Source organism: Gopherus evgoodei, chromosome 19 (genome assembly GCF_007399415.2).
Source record: "Gopherus evgoodei ecotype Sinaloan lineage chromosome 19, rGopEvg1_v1.p, whole genome shotgun sequence".
Taxonomy (NCBI): domain Eukaryota; kingdom Metazoa; phylum Chordata; order Testudines; family Testudinidae; genus Gopherus; species Gopherus evgoodei.
Genome location: NC_044340.1, coordinates 18,815,912 through 18,836,044, shown reverse-complemented (window position 1 = coordinate 18,836,044; position 20,133 = coordinate 18,815,912). Strand labels below are relative to the sequence as shown.

Sequence of the window (20,133 nt, the reverse complement as noted above, 5' to 3'; positions counted from 1 at the left end):
GGAGTCTCTGCTCTCCCCCTTCTGCAGCCTGCCCTGACCTTGGCATTTTCAGTGAGGGCAGCCCCAGGCACCCTGGATCACAGGAGCATGTGAGGGAGTTGTGGAGAAAGGCTGTAATCTGATACTTGGACAAAAGAAGGTGGAGCCATGGCCGGGAAGAGTGGAGGAACCCCATATTAACCCAGATCAGGAACGGCCGGGCAGTTGAAGGTTTGCAAACTCAGAGAGAAAATGGACCACAGCTGCCCTAAGAAAGAAGCTTCTGAATTCCATTTTGATCCAAAAGAGTGTTTGAAAACGTATTCTTCCTTTGACTCCACAAGCAGTGAAAAAGATATTTTGATGTTTCTTCTGAGAAATTTCTTTAAGACCTTCATTTTGGGTGAGTCGGGTGTGTTTTGTGCCATTCTATTTGCACAAAGGCGGTTTTATAGTGGGTTGTGTGTTGCTGTAAACATGATTGTGTAAATCTGGATTTCTTTTAGCAGAGGAGATTTTCCCTAATTATCTTTCTGCCCCTGCTTTATGGCGTGATGGGTCACAGTTGGTCCTCCTCATTACAAAAGCCTGCCACAATAGGTGCATTGAGAGTAGTATTGTCCTCTAGCATAATAACTTTTGTGTGTGCAATGACAACAGTAGGCTGTGCTAATGACCTAGATGAGTCTCCCAAAGTCAATAGGAGAGTCTGAGATGAAGCATAAAATGGAGCCCACTACAGGCTGAAGAATCCACAGCGGAGAAGGTGCGCCTGGATCGTGGCAGCATGGAAGAGGAGAGAGAAGAGAGAGAGAGAAAGGTGGAGAGCCTGCATCAGTGCTTGTGCACATGGTCCTTTCGGGTGCTGTGGTTGGCAACATCACTGATGACAGCGCGTATGGAACAGACCAGGACAGAGCAAATCCTCCTTGACTAGTTTGTGCCTTAAGTACAGTCTCTCTACAAGATTGATCAGCTCCTCATCCCATGCCAGTAGAGCTCTGTGCCATTCCCCATCAAGCCCTGGTCCCAGCATTGCGTTGACGAATGGCTGGTGGTAGATCAGAAGTCAGCATGTGCCATTGAGTCAGGAGTCGCTAGTCAAGGAGCTCCCCAGCTGTCCCCGAAAGAAGGACTTTCTCCCAAGCTGTTCATATACCTAGGCTTGTGGGCATGTAGGATGTACTTTTAAAACTACCTGGGCTGTGTGGGTATTGCTAATTCCAAACCAAGTGAGCTTAAATAATAGATTTTTAAAAATAACATCTTGGGTTTTGTTTTGGTGCCTTCTGGATTTTGAGCTTCTCGGGTTGTTGTTTTTTTAAGCTTTCTTCACAACTCTTCAGGGTAGAAACTAGCTTTAATTGAATTTATTTATTCAAATGAAAGATGAGATGAGATCTCCCAGTGCCAGCTTTAAGAAAGACACGGACAAATCAGAGAGGGCCCAGGGGAGAGCAAGCCCCCCCCCAAAAAAAAAGAGAGAGAGAGAAGGCTTAAAATCTGACCTACAGGTAGGATTGGAAGAATTCAAAGTTAATGATTTTTAATAATTTCAGTGGATAATATCAATGTTTATTTTTAAGTTTCTTTATTTTTATTGATTTAAATTTTCACACTTGTGGGAAATTATATGACACGGGTGGGGGGGAGTCAGACTACAATTATTTAATGACAGACACTGAGATTTAAAAGCTAAAATTTTTTATAACCTTTAAAACACCAAATGTCAATATCACATGTCAAAATATTACTGCTAAATATCCTCAGATCCAAGTCAATGAAGTCCTGGAGCAGGATTTCTCTTACTTTATCTAGCTGTGTATTTCATATATTATCAATGGAAATGCTTTTTAGTCAGTTTGTGTGTGTGTGGTGAAATCAACCTTTATTGACGTTTACTCATACAAATCAAATCCTTTTCAACCTACTTATGAGGCAACCTCATCAAACCACCCCCTCCATAAACTTATCGAGTTCAGTCTTGAAACCAGTAAAGGGTCCTTCGCTGCATTTTCTCTCTCCTGGAACTGGTCTTCTTAAAACCCTTTATAAACCCAAAGAGGAAATTGTCCACCTTGAACCCTTAGCCCCCCAAACCTCCTCCTCTCCCATCCTCTGCTGCTGTTTGTGCTGATACACAGGTATTTTGCATTTCAAACCAGATGGCGTTAAAGGCAACACCCTGATTCGTATTGGTGCTGGGCCCACCGTTTTCGAATTGCTGTCTGCCTGTGAGTCCTTCAAGGAGATCATTGTCACAAACCATACGGATCTGAGCTGCCAGGAAATGCAGAAATGGCTAAAGAAAGAGCCGGGAGCATTTGACTGGACTCCGGTGGTGAAATACGTGTGTGAGCTGGAAGGGGACAGGTACGGGAGGGAGACGTAGTTCTGTTACAATTTAACTAAAAAAAAATGTAAAAATCCTTTTTAATTTGTTGATCTTCCTTCTCTGGGGTGGTTTTTTTTCCTAATAATTATTATGTATAATGGTGGTGTTCATTACGTATAAAAGAAAGAAATGGATTGAAGGAAAGGAAAAATTTAAGAGAAGTCTGGAACAAGGACTCCTTTCCAGTGACCCCAGCAAGGGATTCCTATGAATTTAGCAGACTCAGAGCTTGAACTTGCAACGCTTACAAGGGGAAGGTTTACTCCTACAAGGGTAATTTCTCCCCCGGAAGAGTGGCAAACATTTCAGAATTAGAACCCCCTTCACTCCCGTTTTAGCCTTCAAAATGGGCCGTAAGTGCCAGATGTTCTAAACAGCTGAGCACACAGGGTGCTGAGCTCCTTAGATTATTGGCCACACTTTATATAATCTTCCATTTATATGAATGGGCTGTAAAGGGTGAATAAATAGTGAGAACATTTTTTAATAAGGGTTTAGTCTATTGCTCAAAATTGTTACACAGCCCAACAGATCAATAGATAGCTTATAGCGATTTACACCATTTTCTGCAGATTTGCTGATAACCAAATATTTATGACGCATAGTATTTGTGTCTGTAAGAAGCCTGTGTCATTTATTAACGATTATAAAACCATTATAAATGGGAGCTTCATATAAAGTGTGACCAATTCTGGCTAAATGGGAGCTGAGCTCTTCTGAGAATCTGGCCTTAAGCAGGTGAATTCCACCCAGCAGAGATTTCGTGTGACTATGTAACTCTCATCCACTGAGCCGATTGCAGATATATTGACTGTGTGCACTGGTCCAAGATATGAAGGGCTCTTTGGCACAACAGTAGCACATTTGTCTTCAGTGTTATATTTATCTTTCCAGGAAAAAGTGGGCTGAGAAGGAAGAGAAATTACGAAGAACGGTCAAGCAGGTTCTGGAATGTGATGTCACCAAATTCAACCCTGTGACCTTTGCCTCTCTGCCCCCTGCTGACTGCCTGCTCTTAAGCCAGTATTTAGGAGCAATTTGCAAAGACCTGAGTACCTACCGTGCTGCCCTGAAGAATGTCAGCTCCCTGTTAAAGCCAGGGGGTCATTTGCTTATGGTGATCACAATGAAGTGTAGTCATTTTGTAATTGACCAGAACAAGTTTCCTTGCCTCTTTCTGGAGAAGGAGTGTCTGGAGGAAGCAGTGAAGGAGGCTGGCTTTGATATTTTGGCGTTTGAGGTGACTCCCATATGCTATCCTAGTAGTTTGATAGAGCATGAGGGAATCTCTTACCTAGTTGCTTCCAAAGGGAAAGGCAAAGAAGATTAAAGAAAAAAACATCAGCCCAAGGCAAGTAGAGAGGCAGAATAGATTAGCTGTAGATGCTGGTAGATCTGAAAATCAATGTGCGCTATGGAGCTTCAATGACCTCCAAGCACCTTGGAGAACCTGTTTGTTCAGGGTGCACTAGCCTGAACCCCTTGTTGTGCCACTAAAGCTGCCCTCATCCCTGTCCTTTCCCATTCAGAGCTGCCATAATATCTCCCTGGCCTCCAACCCCACGCTGCTTTATCCAGTGCAGCTGCACCCTCCCGGGCTTCATCCTCTCCCTGCTCTTGTAATGTTTTGCCTAGTCTCATGCTGCAGCTGTGCAATTAATAATAATTACATAATGAATCATATAAAGTCCTTCTCACTGCTGATGGCCTGGAGCCTGCTCCCAGCATTCAGTGGCAAAACTCCTATTGGCTTCTGTGGTGCAGCACAGGGCCCAATCAGTGCTGGATTCGGAATTATTGATGGATGAGGTTTAGAAAGAGGATCAAAACACATCTACAGGCCTAACCACTGCAGACCTTTAGGAACAGAGGCTCTGCCCCTGAGCTGACACCACATTCAAATTCCGCAAATAGCTACATTTGATAATGGGTTGAGCTACTCCTTTCTAACCCAAATTTTGCCACTCACACCTATGTCACATGTTTAGCTTTGTGCCTTTCTATGCCATCTGCATTAGACTGTGAACTGCTTGGTGCAGGCAGCATGCCTCCTTGGGAGTCTTGTCTCCCGGCATTGAGAACATGGCTCACACTGTGCACATCATCGGCAATAACCTCGCTGTGATTTTAACATTGAGCAGTTTGAACTGATTGGCTAGGCCTTGACAGCTGCACTGGCCCATGGTGTTGGATGAATGATTTGTTTTGGTGAATAATTGTAATCTCCACCCAATCGGTGCTTGCCTAATAAAGATCTGTTTCCCATACGCAACAGTCTGTGTTTCCAGGTCATATTATTACCTTTGCAGAAGGAGATTTACAGGTTAATATATCTGGATTAAAACTAGATCACTGTGTCTACACAAGGATAAAAAACCTGAGGCTGGCCCAGGTCAGCTGACCAGGGCTCATGGGGATTGGATTCCAGGGCTGAAAAATTGCTGCATAGACATTTGGGCTTGGACTGGAGCGAGCTCTGGAACCAGACCAGCCACAGCCATGCCGCAGCTCTTTTAGCCCTGTGTAGACATACCCAGAGTCAGTCCTCTCTTCTCTTTAGGGGACACAAGTGAAAGGCTCTAAATTCTCTCCTGAAAACCCTCTAAAGCAGAGGCTCAGTGCTGAATGTAAAAGGAAAGTCGAGTGAAATACCACTACACTTTTTCCCTCCCCAAAAGGGAAAATCATAGCCAACGTACACCTGCCAGCGCTGCAGAATACATCTAAAACAGGTGAAAAGATGTTGCAGATACCATTACAGCGCATTTGGCAGATGCATTCTTGGGGATCCATTACACATCACCAAAAATGATACCAGCGGCTCAGTGAGAGCCTGTAGCTTGCTCATGTGCCCTGCTCCAATGCCCCTGAAGTTTCCCCTTAAACACCAACTCAGGTATATTTCATGCCCCCTCTCTTCCATCAACAAATACTTTTCTGCTTCCTGTGAGTTCTGCAAGAATCTATCTCAGTGTGAAGAATGAACCCCCCCCCCCATGGTTACCTGACGAATGCAATTTGCATGTGCAATAATTGGTTAAAGTGTCAACAGGAAGGGCTACCGGTATCCAGCAGGATCAGAGGGCAGGGCACAGACCCATTGTGTAAGATGTAATGTCCAGATAAGTTTATCCCCCCGTTAAGCTAGCAGACGTAGGCAGGAGATAGTGCATAGAGATGAGTGAGAGATGCTTTCCTGTCATGGCCAAACATACGACATTTCAGATATGTTCCTTTTCTGCATTGTGAGGGACCTGAGACTTTTCAAGTTTTTCTCCAATAACTAGCAGGAGCGAAAGACGCAGCCCAGACTAGCCAGTAGCTTGAGGGTTAGGGTATTCACCTGGGAAAACCAGGGTCAAGCTCCTGCTGTGCCTTATTTAGAGCAGTGACATAAACTTCTCCCATCCCTCCCCCCCCCCCACTCCCTGGTTGCCCTAACTAACAGGCTTTTAGCTATTGGTAGGTGGTGAATCTCTTAGGTTGTGCTCTGCGTTGTCTACACCAATGCTGCATTACAGCTGGAGCTATTTTAACTGAAACATGATTGCAGACCTGGATTTATCTTTTATCAAAGGAGATTTTCTTAGTTACCTTTCACCCCTGGTGGTAGAACGGGATGGGTCAGTGTTTCTTGTTAACAGAGCCTATCAGCACAGCTGCATTGAGGGTAACATTGTCCTCCAGAGGAATGACCAGTAACTCCAGTTTGTGCAGTGTCAGCACTGGACCGTGCCCACGAGTCAGGTGGGTTATCCACAGTTAATGGGGGAGTAGGAGAGGGAGCATAAAAATGGGGCTGCTCAGAGTCCAAGGATCAATACTGGGGGAGGTGTTGGGTCATGGCACCCTGTCATCAGCATCTCACCTGGGCTAGCTTGGGCAGCTCCGTGCTTAGCATTCGGGAGTTGGTGGCTCCCATTCGAAGGCGCCTGCCTCTCCCTATTCATTGCATTGGTGGATCGCCGTGTTGTTCCTGTGACTTTCTGGCTAATTCCCCTGAGAGAACTGCCCCAAAATCTGTGGCACTCAACCCATTCTGCCAAAGGGAACTGCTGACCTGCGGCGATCCCCATGATTGAGACAAAGGTCCCAGGTAGCCACATACATGTACGTCCAGCTCGGCTGGGAAGGAGCATTGGGCTAAATTCTCTGCTGGTGGCGTTGTTGTACTCAAAGTACTATACAGGATCTTTTCAGGGGGATTAAGGCAAAATACTACATTTATTAGTAATACAAGTATCAATTAATACTCTATGATATGCATATGAGATATATATCACAGTCATGCATTCACACACACACACACAGACACAAACACACTCCGTCTTGCTGTTGTTACCAACTAGTTGCTCCCCTTAACTGCACTGGCCAGGTGAGTTAGATGGGGGAGGGTGGAGCCGATCCGGATCGATGCTCCGATGGTGACAAGACGAGACCCGGGGTCCTTCTGCAAGACACCTTGTATTTATAGCAGCTTCCCTCTTATGCAAATTTAGACCAGATTCAAAATCTGGGTCTGTGTCAGTTTGTCTGTGTCCATTGGTCTTTGTGCTGCTTTTCTTTGGGTGTTGTCCCAATGCTGCTCAAAGAGGGTGTTTTCTAAAGAAGGTGCTTGCTTCTAATCCCTGAGGCCGTCAATATCTCTGCTCTTCTTTATTGGGCCCACTTGACAAGTTGTATTGTCCTTTGCTCTGGCTCCCATTCCCTCTTCAACTGTTGTAGCTGTCTGGAGGTGGGTGTCTTTCAAGCCTCACTCATTCACACCTCATTCAGTCAATAGGGCAATTGATTACAGGGTGGGGGGAAGATCTTATTCTACTTCTAGCAAAAAGGCACATGTTTCTTTTACTTTAACTATACTATCCTTAGGGGCTATAACATTTGATAGAAAGTTTTCTACCAATTTTCTATATAGGGATCTAATACAAAGTTGTATGAAAATAAAGAGGCACAATGCCAAGTCATATGAAATACAAGATAACATCATGCCAGATGCAATGTCATAAAGATACTTAATACAGAAAGATACTTAATACAGAATAACACAATGCAACGTTATAAAGATGTATAGAGATAGTTAATACAGAGATTTCTCCACATTGTAACTCCACCAAAGTCACCTGAGCCCTCGGGGCCTTTGGCCTCATGTCCGAAGAGGCACCACTTCCATTTCAGCCTTGCCCAGGTCAGCGTCCCAGCTGCACAGGAGGGAAGGGGTGAAGGGAAATATGTTGTTTATCGAAGCACTGCCCTGACATCTCTTGTATCTAAACAGGTTTATTGCTCTTGTGCTTGATATTTAACCCCTCATTTTACCTCAGAGAAAGTGGACTAGGACTACATGCCACGAAGCCACTTTCCCTTGCCTGACTCTCTTGGGTAATTTGCAGTTAGTTTGTTTAATGTCCGACTCATCCTCGTGTTACCTTCTGAGATAAACAGGTTCCAGTGATGCTCTGAGGACACTTCACAAGTCAGGTTTCTGGGTCAGGGGTGCAGATGACAATCTGACAGGAGTACATACATTCAGAGCCAGAGTTAGGGGCAGGTGACTCAGGTGCCGGGATTGGGAGGGCGCTGAGCTCAGGATGCTGTAAGGTATTCAGAAGTTTAACAAATGTGTGGGTGGGTGGAGCGGGCACTAAGGACACTCCTTACCTGGGGCACCATTTGTTCTAGGGCTGGCCCTGCATCCCTTGGCTTCTGTGTTCCATCTCCTCCCTGTGGCCCCATCATAAGGTGAGCTCGCCCTTGAAGGGAGCTCGAGCCTAGCTCGAGCTGTCCTGGTTTTCCTCTGAAGGGTGGGGCTGAGCAGATCCTGGTGAAAACCTGAGCAGGGGGAGCACAGGCCTGCCTAAGAGCATGAGATTAGGATCACCTGAGTCGAGGCTGGGAGCATGCCTGCTGTAAAAAGGGCTGCCCACACTCTCTGTTTCTGAGAGTGCTGGGGAATGGGAACCAGGTGGGGAAGTTTACACACTAACTAGGTGAATGGCTTAGGAGAGACTTGCTGGGAAGGGTAGCAGGACTATCTTGGGAAACCCTAACAACAAGGGAAAGCAGTATGGCCAGCCCCAAGCATGGAACACCACAAGGCCCCAAAAAACACGACAGGCTTAAAAATCAAGGAACTTTAAAATAATAATAATTATATATGCTGGGTCTTTTTTCTTTGCTGGCTGAGCCTGTTGCGTACACTCAGGTCGTGTTTTTCAGGGTTCTCCACCAAAACCATGAGGGCTAGAAACTTACTTGCCTCCCCTTCCCGCACCCCTCAAAAAAACGAAAACTGAGATTCTCACATCATCAGGTGACTTCAACAGGTGGGGCTTTCCCAGATATTATGACACTCATGTTTAAATTGCAAAGATGACAACAAAACAGATTATGCTTAGCTGAGCCAAGTGAACTAGTTGTCGTCTTTTTGTTTCTGGTTCAATAAAGCAGGAATCGAGAGTGGGGGATTAAATTGAATCACTTGTCGTGGCTGTGTGAGTGCCTCAGGGGGCTAAGAAGGAGGGGAACTGAGGCACCAGACTGGGGTGTGTCTGGTGCCCAAGCAACACCCCCCTCACCCACACACACAGGTTCTTTTCCAAGGTGGACCTGAGAGGCTCTCTCAGGAACTGCCTTATCTGTGAACCACCCAGGTTGCTCTGTCCTGAGAGACTGTTAATAGTAGCCTGCTGGGAGCCAGAGGGAAGGTGTCTGAGCTGGCTGCAGGGCCGTGAATGTGATTTCCTTGGAAAAGACAAAAAGACCTGCAGCTGCATCACATGCTGGATTACCGAGTTAGGTTTGCTTGATCTGCTATAGTAATATACGAGCTGAAAGGCACTGAACAAAAGCCAAAGCAAAAAAAAATCAACGATCTCTGTGGAACTGGAGAAAGAACTGACAGGGATTTGTAGGGGATCTTAATGCATGACAGTCTCTGTTAGCAAGAGTCAGGCTAGCTGTAACCCTACTAATGCGAGATTTGTAGAAGCGAGGATTGTTTGAGGCGAGTGGGAAAGAACTGTGTGAGAAGTTGTTGCGACCTTGTGTCGATATAAGGAATGTAGACTGGCGTCTAAATAGAAGTGAGAAAAATAAGATATCAGGATGGTCTATGTATAAACAAAATGCAGCTGTTGCTTATTATTGTATGTAACAAAAAGTATAAATGCTGCTGGAATTGTTTACCTGTAGAGAGACCTGCCTAGGACTGGGGAAACCCTGTGTCCTAGCACACTCCCTACTCTATGCAATTGCTTGAGAATAATAAAGTACTTGATTTTGCTGCACCCAACCAAAAAGTGAGAACTGAGTTTTTCTCCGACAATAGGTACCCAGCATTTGCAGTGTTAGTATCTGTACTGGTATTACAGCAGCAGCCAAGTGGGCTAGGCATTGCACAGACACACAGGAAGGCACAATCGTTGCTCTGAAGAGCTCTCAGTCTTAAAAAAACCCAATAAAGAAACAAACTGTCCAGGTCTGTCTGGCTGCCTGCCTATAGACACTGCTTTCAGATCAGCTCTGCACACTGGTGCCTCCTACTGTTCAGAAAGCAGAAGGCATGTCCTGAGACATCCTGTGAAGTGAATTTCGGGGTGGGGGGAATGTGTCAAGATTTTCCCTGATGCACCATGGGCTTCAAAACCCATGTTGAGGAAAAGCTGTTAGGGGGATATAATTAGTGGAGCTGAGGCACTTGTGTGATGAATGCCACACTTGGTATGACGGAGGTGTATGGCCAGCATAGCTCTGAGTGAGGAGCACTGGAGCAGCAAGAGTAGCTGTGGGTTGCGACTGAGATGTCCTGGCCGAGTTTTGTGGGACCCCAGTCCCTGGACCAGCTGGCAGTCTGCTCACAACCAAACAATATGTTCACTGTGGACCTCTGAGGGTCTTAAAAAGTGTGAATTGTGTTAGCCTCATGCCTAACAAGGACACCTATGGGTTAGTTCTATTTTTAAGGCATCCAGGAAAGAGAAGAACAAAAAATAAAATACTGAACAAGATTTCTAAATCTGTTTGATGAGTACTTAGCCAGTAACAAATTGTCACTGGCATTGTGTATTTCACAACAAAGGGTTAATGTATTTAACATTGATGGAGAAAATACTGCATTCATTTCATTGTTATGTTTATTGGTAATATTATGTCACTTTATTCAGGGAGGTTTCCTTTACCCGTACTCCCCAAAGGATTTATATTGCTTCCTCTTTGCGAGCGAGAATGAAGAACTTTCCAGAAAAATCACAGCTGTCATCGGTATTATCATCCCTGATGAGAACCTCAAACTCCTGAATGATGAAGCCAGTGTCACTGAGGGCTTCCCTAAGAAATTCCTCTCCAGGACCAAACTTGAGAACCTTTTAGGGCCAACCATGTAGAAACTGCAGCCCAGAACTCCACTCAGCACCAAGTGCCCTCCTGGCTTTAACAGGGAGCCGATGTTCTTCAGAGCAATGCGATAAGTGGTCAGATCTTTGCAAGCAGCTTCCAAGCACAGTGATGAGACCAGACAGTCAGCTGGAGGCAGGACGATTGGATTCATGGGGTTGCTTTGGTGGACATCACATTTTAGAACCTGTTTGATGGTTTTCCTTAATTTTGCCTCTTTCTCAGCCTCCTTTCCCCTACAGAGACATACACATATACAATACAAGATGAACTCCAAAAGGTTACCTGCAGTTTCAGTGTCTTTCTATGATACAGGTGTGCGTATTAGAAGGAAAACATAATTCCCTAGAGTGATGTCTGTTTGTAGGACCTTGTGTTAACTTTATCTTTTGTTCTCTTTCCACGGGTCATGCTTTAAGATATGCTGGAATGCCAAGCAACATTAAGTCCTTGCTACCACATGTTGCTCAGAATTCATCAAAAGTTTTCAAACAGGGTCATGAACTCTGGCTACATTTTCAGTGGACCCTCTGTCTGAATTTTGGAGTATTAGAAGAACTTTTTCAGTGGACTTCGTCTCCCCTCCCCCGCCCGCTGTCTGAATTTCTGATTTTAAAAAATCTACAACCAGGTGAATTTACATCAGCCACATTTCCCTCTGCATTTCAAATTGGAAAAGTGACAATATCAATTGATAGCTCTCTCCAAGGTCTTGGATACTGAGACCTCATGATGACCCTATACAGACTCCGACCATAACTGAAAACCACATCCCCCCTGCTCTTTATTTTCCCCCCAAAATGTCTGCCTGTATTCACCACTGATTATGTTGCAGCTTCCAAATGATCAGTATAAGTAGGGATGATGCATAGACAGACTGAGCAATATACCAGGGATTTAGGCAATCTGCTTTTTCCAGTCCCTGTACCTGTTTCCCTCTAGCTCACACACGTATTTCACCACTGGAGTCCAGTCAAACGCTCCTGGCTCATTCTTCAACCATTTCTCCAGTTCCTGGTGGTTCCGGTATGTGTAGTCTGAAGCGATGATCTCCTTAAAGGACTCGCAGGCAGAGAGGAGCTGGTGGATGGCGGGGCCACTGCCAATATCAATCAGGGTGTCCCCTGTCACCACACCTGGTTCAGAATACAGAATTCCTGGAGCTCATTGCACCTTAAGCAGACTAAATGCAACTTCATCTCCATTATACTTAGTTGATTTAGTTTTAATACACCTAGCATTAATCTTGCTTCCATTGAAGGCAATGTCCAAACACCTAGTGACTTCATTGTTACCTAGTTTGGCTGCAAGTCCTCAATGCTTCTTGACATTCAATTTAACATCAGATACCCTTTTTAATTCTCTTTCATTTCTATTCAGTTTGAGTTTTTTGTAATGTAAGATCCTCTAAGTCTATTACCAGTCCCCTGAGCCATTCAATTTCCCCTTACAAATTACTGAGTTTAAGGACAATCCCCAGGATTACGCATGTATCTATATGGTTGCAGTAATAGTTAATACTAGAAAAATAAAGTATGAGGCAATATGTATGGCTCTTTGAAATCAGAATGTAAATTTCCATCACATCTACTTCGTAATAAGGGATGCAAGCAAATATATTCAATCATTTAAATGCTCTATCCTGGTCAGTGCCATAACTGCTGTCACTGTTATTGTATATGATTATCTTCAGACTTGGTGGTTCATTCAGATGGGGCAGATAGGCTGTGTCTATTATGCCCAGAGCAGGTTGCCAGGAGATGAGCATTCTCTCTGATGTGTGTCAAAATCATAATGCAGCCCCCACCAGACGTTCCAGATGTGTGACCTTTGAAATGAGAGTTAAGCAGCTGGCTGGATCAAGGGGCACTTTGTCACACGAACCAGAAAAGGTGTGGGACAGTCAGGCAGCTGGCTGGGTTGAGTGGTGCTTTGCTACTCGAGGCTACATGAGCCACCCGATGCGGGGCATATTGGGCGCTGTCCAGAATATGTGGAACTGTGCAACCAGGTCACCACAACATCCCCTCTGCTGCCATGTACTTCTTGTTCCTGGTTTGATTGTGGTGCACATGGATATCTTTCAGCAGTGCCACCATCATAGGCTATGGTGGCATCAGAACCTACAAGCAGAGACATGTTGGGATGAATGGTATCTGTCCAGTAGCTAGAGATGCAGTTTCCTCTCTGCTGAAGGCCAGGGCTCAGAGCAGAGCCAGAGTCCACAGGAAAGGCCATGGAATCCCACTTTGTCCTTCTCTTGGGGGAAGCAAGCATGAGTAAGAGAAAAATCAGCCCAGGGAGAAAAGAGTTGAAGGTTCATGAATGGTTGGGGACACATTGAAGTTGGGGGCTGTGATGCTGTATGGAATATGGGTGACCATTTATGATATTATTAACACCAATGTTATAAAATTGGAATGAATCATGCTAGATATGCTGTGTAAGGTATCAGTGAACATGTTTTGATTTGCCAAGTCTGATAACCTTGTTTATATGTTTGTATCACCTTTGTATTGTGACCAATAGATATATAGGGTATATCTGTATTTCCAAACTTGTGCTGTGTTTCTGGGTGACACCCCCAGCCAGTCTGGCGACAGCACTGCCTTGCCTGTTCGATGGTCCATCAAGGATCATCGGCTGTACAATAGACCCATTGAGAGAAGGCAGGGGATACACCTTATGAGTCAGCAAGGCATGTAGGAACTGGAGTAACTTTTCTACAAACAAAGCTCAAAGCAAAGTACTGAAAGACCCATCCAAGCTGTGGATGTGTTCCAGAGGGACTTCGAAGCCAGCAAACTCACCAATACTCCTAAGAACATGATATACGGACTTGGAAGTCACTGAATGTGTTTGAGTGCTTTATCATTTAACAACTCTTTAGACACAAAAGGATTGGTTGGCAGCACGGTATTTTGGGTAGGCTCCAAACTAATATTGCCCTGGTGACGTGGCTGACCCTATGGGGTCAGAAGGACGTTTGGTGTATGTGAGCAGAGTTTTTAAATAACTTCTCACTGTACTGGAGCTAGGTGCTGATTGGGAGACAGAGAACTGGGATGCAGTAAGGCGGCTGGGGGGGATTTCTATTTTTTGAACTTCTTGATAACCAGTGTGGGAGATCAGAAGCACAGTCTGTGACTGGTTGGTGAGTTTAACTTCATTGTTAACCACTAGTTTGGGGAGTCTCTGCTCTCCCCCTTCTGCAGCCTGCCCTGACCTTGGCATTTTCAGTGAGGGCAGCCCCAGGCACCCTGGATCACAGGAGCATGTGAGGGAGTTGTGGAGAAAGGCTGTAATCTGATACTTGGACAAAAGAAGGTGGAGCCATGGCCGGGAAGAGTGGAGGAACCCCATATTAACCCAGATCAGGAACAGCCGGGCAGTTGAAGGTTTGCAAACTCAGAGAGAAAATGGACCACAGCTGCCCTAAGAAAGAAGCTTCTGAATTCCATTTTGATCCAAAAGAGTGTTTGAAAACGTATTCTTCCTTTGACTCCACAAGCAGTGAAAAAGATATTTTGATGTTTCTTCTGAGAAATTTCTTTAAGACCTTCATTTTGGGTGAGTCGGGTGTGTTTTGTGCCATTCTATTTGCACAAAGGCGGTTTTATAGTGGGTTGTGTGTTGCTGTAAACATGATTGTGTAGATCTGGATTTCTTTTAGCAGAGGAGATTTTCCCTAATTATCTTTCTGCCCCTGCTTTATGGCGTGATGGGTCACAGTTGGTCCTCCTCATTACAAAAGCCTGCCACAATAGGTGCATTGAGAGTAGTATTGTCCTCTAGCATAATAACTTTTGTGTGTGCAATGACAACACTGGGCTGTGCTAATGACCTAGATGAGTCTCCCAAAGTCAATAGGAGAGTCTGAGATGAAGCATAAAATGGAGCCCACTACAGGCTGAAGAATCCACAGCGGAGAAGGTGCGCCTGGATCGTGGCAGCATGGAAGAGGAGAGAGAAGAGAGAGAGAGAAAGGTGGAGAGCCTGCATCAGTGCTTGTGCACATGGTCCTTTCGGGTGCTGTGGTTGGCAACATCACTGATGACAGCGCGTATGGAACAGACCAGGACAGAGCAAATCCTCCTTGACTAGTTTGTGCCTTAAGTACAGTCTCTCTACAAGATTGATCAGCTCCTCATCCCATGCCAGTAGAGCTCTGTGCCATTCCCCATCAAGCCCTGGTCCCAGCATTGCGTTGACGAATGGCTGGTGGTAGATCAGAAGTCAGCATGTGCCATTGAGTCAGGAGTCGCTAGTCAAGGAGCTCCCCAGCTGTCCCCGAAAGAAGGACTTTCTCCCAAGCTGTTCATATACCTAGGCTTGTGGGCATGTAGGATGTACTTTTAAAACTACCTGGGCTGTGTGGGTATTGCTAATTCCAAGCCAAGTGAGCTTAAATAATAGATTTTTAAAAATAACATCTTGGGTTTTGTTTTGGTGCCTTCTGGATTTTGAGCTTCTCGGGTTGTTTTTTTTTTAAGCTTTCTTCACAACTCTTCAGGGTAGAAACTAGCTTTAATTGAATTTATTTATTCAAATGAAAGATGAGATGAGATCTCCCAGTGCCAGCTTTAAGAAAGACACGGACAAATCAGAGAGGGCCCAGGGGAGAGCAAGCCCCCCCCCCAAAAAAAAGAGAGAGAGAGAAGGCTTAAAAATCTGACCTACAGGTAGGATTGGAAGAATTCAAAGTTAATGATTTTTAATAATTTCAGTGGATAATATCAATGTTTATTTTTAAGTTTCTTTATTTTTATTGATTTAAATTTTCACACTTGTGGGAAATTATATGACACGGGTGGGGGGAGTCAGACTACAATTATTTAATGACAGACACTGAGATTTAAAAGCTAAAATTTTTTATAACCTTTAAAACACCAAATGTCAATATCACATGTCAAAATATTACTGCTAAATATCCTCAGATCCAAGTCAATGAAGTCCTGGAGCAGGATTTCTCTTACTTTATCTAGCTGTGTATTTCATATATTATCAATGGAAATGCTTTTTAGTCAGTTTGTGTGTGTGTGGTGAAATCAACCTTTATTGACGTTTACTCATACAAATCAAATCCTTTTCAACCTACTTATGAGGCAACCTCATCAAACCACCCCCTCCATAAACTTATCGAGTTCAGTCTTGAAACCAGTAAAGGGTCCTTCGCTGCATTTTCTCTCTCCTGGAACTGGTCTTCTTAAAACCCTTTATAACCCAAAGAGGAAATTGTCCACCTTGAACCCTTAGCCCCCAAACCTCCTCCTCTCCTATCCTCTGCTGCTGTTTGTGCTGATACACAGGTATTTTGCATTTCAAACCAGATGGCGTTAAAGGCAACACCCTGATTCGTATTGGTGCTGGGCCCACCGTTTTCGAATTGCTGTCTGCCTGTGAGTCCTTCAAGGAGATCATTGTCACAAACCATACGGATCTGAGCTGCCAGGAAATGCAGAAATGGCTAAAGAAAGAGCCGGGAGCATTTGACTGGACTCCGGTGGTGAAATACGTGTGTGAGCTGGAAGGGGACAGGTACGGGAGGGAGACGTAGTTCTGTTACAATTTAACTAAAAAAAAAAATGTAAAAATCCTTTTTAATTTGTTGATCTTCCTTCTCTGGGGTGGTTTTTTTCCTAATAATTATTATGTATAATGGTGGTGTTCATTACGTATAAAAAGAAAGAAATGGATTGAAGGAAAGGAAAAATTTAAGAGAAGTCTGGAACAAGGACTCCTTTCCAGTGACCCCAGCAAGGGATTCCTATGAATTTAGCAGACTCAGAGCTTGAACTTGCAACGCTTACAAGGGGAAGGTTTACTCCTACAAGGGTAATTTCTCCCCCGGAAGAGTGGCAAACATTTCAGAATTAGAACCCCCTTCACTCCCGTTTTAGCCTTCAAAATGGGCCGTAAGTGCCAGATGTTCTAAACAGCTGAGCACACAGGGTGCTGAGCTCCTTAGATTATTGGCCACACTTTATATAATCTTCCATTTATATGAATGGGCTGTAAAGGGTGAATAAATAGTGAGAACATTTTTTAATAAGGGTTTAGTCTATTGCTCAAAATTGTTACACAGCCCAACAGATCAATAGATAGCTTATAGCGATTTACACCATTTTCTGCAGATTTGCTGATAACCAAATATTTATGACGCATAGTATTTGTGTCTGTAAGAAGCCTGTGTCATTTATTAACGATTATAAAACCATTATAAATGGGAGCTTCATATAAAGTGTGACCAATTCTGGCTAAATGGGAGCTGAGCTCTTCTGAGAATCTGGCCTTAAGCAGGTGAATTCCACCCAGCAGAGATTTCGTGTGACTATGTAACTCTCATCCACTGAGCCGATTGCAGATATATTGACTGTGTGCACTGGTCCAAGATATGAAGGGCTCTTTGGCACAACAGTAGCACATTTGTCTTCAGTGTTATATTTATCTTTCCAGGAAAAAGTGGGCTGAGAAGGAAGAGAAATTACGAAGAACGGTCAAGCAGGTTCTGGAATGTGATGTCACCAAATTCAACCCTGTGACCTTTGCCTCTCTGCCCCCTGCTGACTGCCTGCTCTTAAGCCAGTATTTAGGAGCAATTTGCAAAGACCTGAGTACCTACCGTGCTGCCCTGAAGAATGTCAGCTCCCTGTTAAAGCCAGGGGGTCATTTGCTTATGGTGATCACAATGAAGTGTAGTCATTTTGTAACTGACCAGAACAAGTTTCCCTGCCTCTTTCTGGAGAAGGAGTGTCTGGAGGAAGCAGTGAAGGAGGCTGGCTTTGATATTTTGGCGTTTGAGGTGACTCCCATATGCTATCCTAGTAGTTTGATAGAGCATGAGGGAATCTCTTACCTAGTTGCTTCCAAAGGGAAAGGCAAAGAAGATTAAAGAAAAAAAAACATCAGCCCAAGGCAAGTAGAGAGGCAGAATAGATTAGCTGTAGATGCTGGTAGATCTGAAAATCAATGTGCGCTATGGAGCTTCAATGACCTCCAAGCACCTTGGAGAACCTGTTTGTTCAGGGTGCACTAGCCTGAACCCCTTGTTGTGCCACTAAAGCTGCCCTCATCCCTGTCCTTTCCCATTCAGAGCTGCCATAATATCTCCCTGGCCTCCAACCCCACGCTGCTTTATCCAGTGCAGCTGCACCCTCCCGGGCTTCATCCTCTCCCTGCTCTTGTAATGTTTTGCCTAGTCTCATGCTGCAGCTGTGCAATTAATAATAATTACATAATGAATCATATAAAGTCCTTCTCACTGCTGATGGCCTGGAGCCTGCTCCCAGCATTCAGTGGCAAAACTCCTATTGGCTTCTGTGGTGCAGCACAGGGCCCAATCAGTGCTGGATTCGGAATTATTGATGGATGAGGTTTAGAAAGAGGATCAAAACACATCTACAGGCCTAACCACTGCAGACCTTTAGGAACAGAGGCTCTGCCCCTGAGCTGACACCACATTCAAATTCCGCAAATAGCTACATTTGATAATGGGTTGAGCTACTCCTTTCTAACCCAAATTTTGCCACTCACACCTATGTCACATGTTTAGCTTTGTGCCTTTCTATGCCATCTGCATTAGACTGTGAACTGCTTGGTGCAGGCAGCATGCCTCCTTGGGAGTCTTGTCTCCCGGCATTGAGAACATGGCTCACACTGTACACATCATCGGCAATAACCTCGCTGTGATTTTAACATTGAGCAGTTTGAACTGATTGGCTAGGCCTTGACAGCTGCACTGGCCCATGGTGTTGGATGAATGATTTGTTTTGGTGAATAATTGTAATCTCCACCCAATCGGTGCTTGCCTAATAAAGATCTGTTTCCCATACGCAACAGTCTGTGTTTCCAGGTCATATTATTACCTTTGCAGAAGGAGATTTACAGGTTAATATATCTGGATTAAAACTAGATCACTGTGTCTACACAAGGATAAAAAACCTGAGGCTGGCCCAGGTCAGCTGACCAGGGCTCATGGGGATTGGATTCCAGGGCTGAAAAATTGCTGCATAGACATTTGGGCTTGGACTGGAGCCCGAGCTCTGGAACCAGACCAGCCACAGCCATGCCGCAGCTCTTTTAGCCCTGTGTAGACATACCCAGAGTCAGTCCTCTCTTCTCTTTAGGGGACACAAGTGAAAGGCTCTAAATTCTCTCCTGAAAACCCTCTAAAGCAGAGGCTCAGTGCTGAATGTAAAAGGAAAGTCGAGTGAAATACCACTACACTTTTTCCCTCCCCAAAAGGGAAAATCATAGCCAACGTACACCTGCCAGCGCTGCAGAATACATCTAAAACAGGTGAAAAGATGTTGCAGATACCACTACAGCGCATTTGGCAGATGCATTCTTGGGGATCCATTACACATCACCAAAAATGATACCAGCGGCTCAGTGAGAGCCTGTAGCTTGCTCATGTGCCCTGCTCCAATGCCCCTGAAGTTTCCCCTTAAACACCAACTCAGGTATATTTCATGCCCCTCTCTTCCATCAACAAATACTTTTCTGCTTCCTGTGAGTTCTGCAAGAATCTATCTCAGTGTGAAGAATGAACCCCCCCCCCATGGTTACCTGACGAATGCAATTTGCATGTGCAATAATTGGTTAAAGTGTCAACAGGAAGGGCTACCGGTATCCAGCAGGATCAGAGGGCAGGGCACAGACCCATTGTGTAAGATGTAATGTCCAGATAAGTTTATCCCCCCGTTAAGCTAGCAGACGTAGGCAGGAGATAGTGCATAGAGATGAGTGAGAGATGCTTTCCTGTCATGGCCAAACATACGACATTTCAGATATGTTCCTTTTCTGCATTGTGAGGGACCTGAGACTTTTCAAGTTTTTCTCCAATAACTAGCAGGAGCGAAAGACGCAGCCCAGACTAGCCAGTAGCTTGAGGGTTAGGGTATTCACCTGGGAAAACCAGGGTCAAGCTCCTGCTGTGCCTTATTTAGAGCAGTGACATAAACTTCTCCCATCCCTCCCCCCCCCCCCACTCCCTGGTTGCCCTAACTAACAGGCTTTTAGCTATTGGTAGGTGGTGAATCTCTTAGGTTGTGCTCTGCGTTGTCTACACCAATGCTGCATTACAGCTGGAGCTATTTTAACTGAACATGATTGCAGACCTGGATTTATCTTTTATCAAAGGAGATTTTCTTAGTTACCTTTCACCCCTGGTGGTAGAACGGGATGGGTCAGTGTTTCTTGTTAACAGAGCCTATCAGCACAGCTGCATTGAGGGTAACATTGTCCTCCAGAGGAATGACCAGTAACTCCAGTTTGTGCAGTGTCAGCACTGGACCGTGCCCACGAGTCAGGTGGGTTATCCACAGTTAATGGGGGAGTAGGAGAGGGAGCATAAAAATGGGGCT

General features: G+C 44.8%; 2 protein-coding genes and 1 pseudogene across 2 annotated transcripts; 2 read left to right on the top strand and 1 right to left on the bottom strand.

The window, feature by feature from the left end:
* Positions 1-231: 231 nt before the first annotated feature.
* Positions 232-3,704, top strand: LOC115637213 (nicotinamide N-methyltransferase-like). Its single transcript, XM_030538233.1, has 3 exons — positions 232-382; positions 2,145-2,352; positions 3,269-3,704. Exons 1-3 carry the CDS (start codon positions 232-234, stop codon positions 3,702-3,704), a joined length of 795 nt encoding a protein of 264 aa, XP_030394093.1.
* Positions 3,705-10,550: 6,846 nt separating this feature from the next.
* Positions 10,551-12,258, bottom strand: LOC115637419 (annotated as a pseudogene).
* Positions 12,259-14,115: 1,857 nt separating this feature from the next.
* Positions 14,116-18,586, top strand: LOC115637207 (nicotinamide N-methyltransferase-like). The gene is made up of 3 exons (XM_030538219.1): positions 14,116-14,338; positions 16,099-16,306; positions 17,225-18,586. Exons 1-3 carry the CDS (start codon positions 14,188-14,190, stop codon positions 17,658-17,660), a joined length of 795 nt encoding a protein of 264 aa, XP_030394079.1. The 5' UTR covers positions 14,116-14,187; the 3' UTR covers positions 17,661-18,586.
* Positions 18,587-20,133: the final 1,547 nt, after the last annotated feature.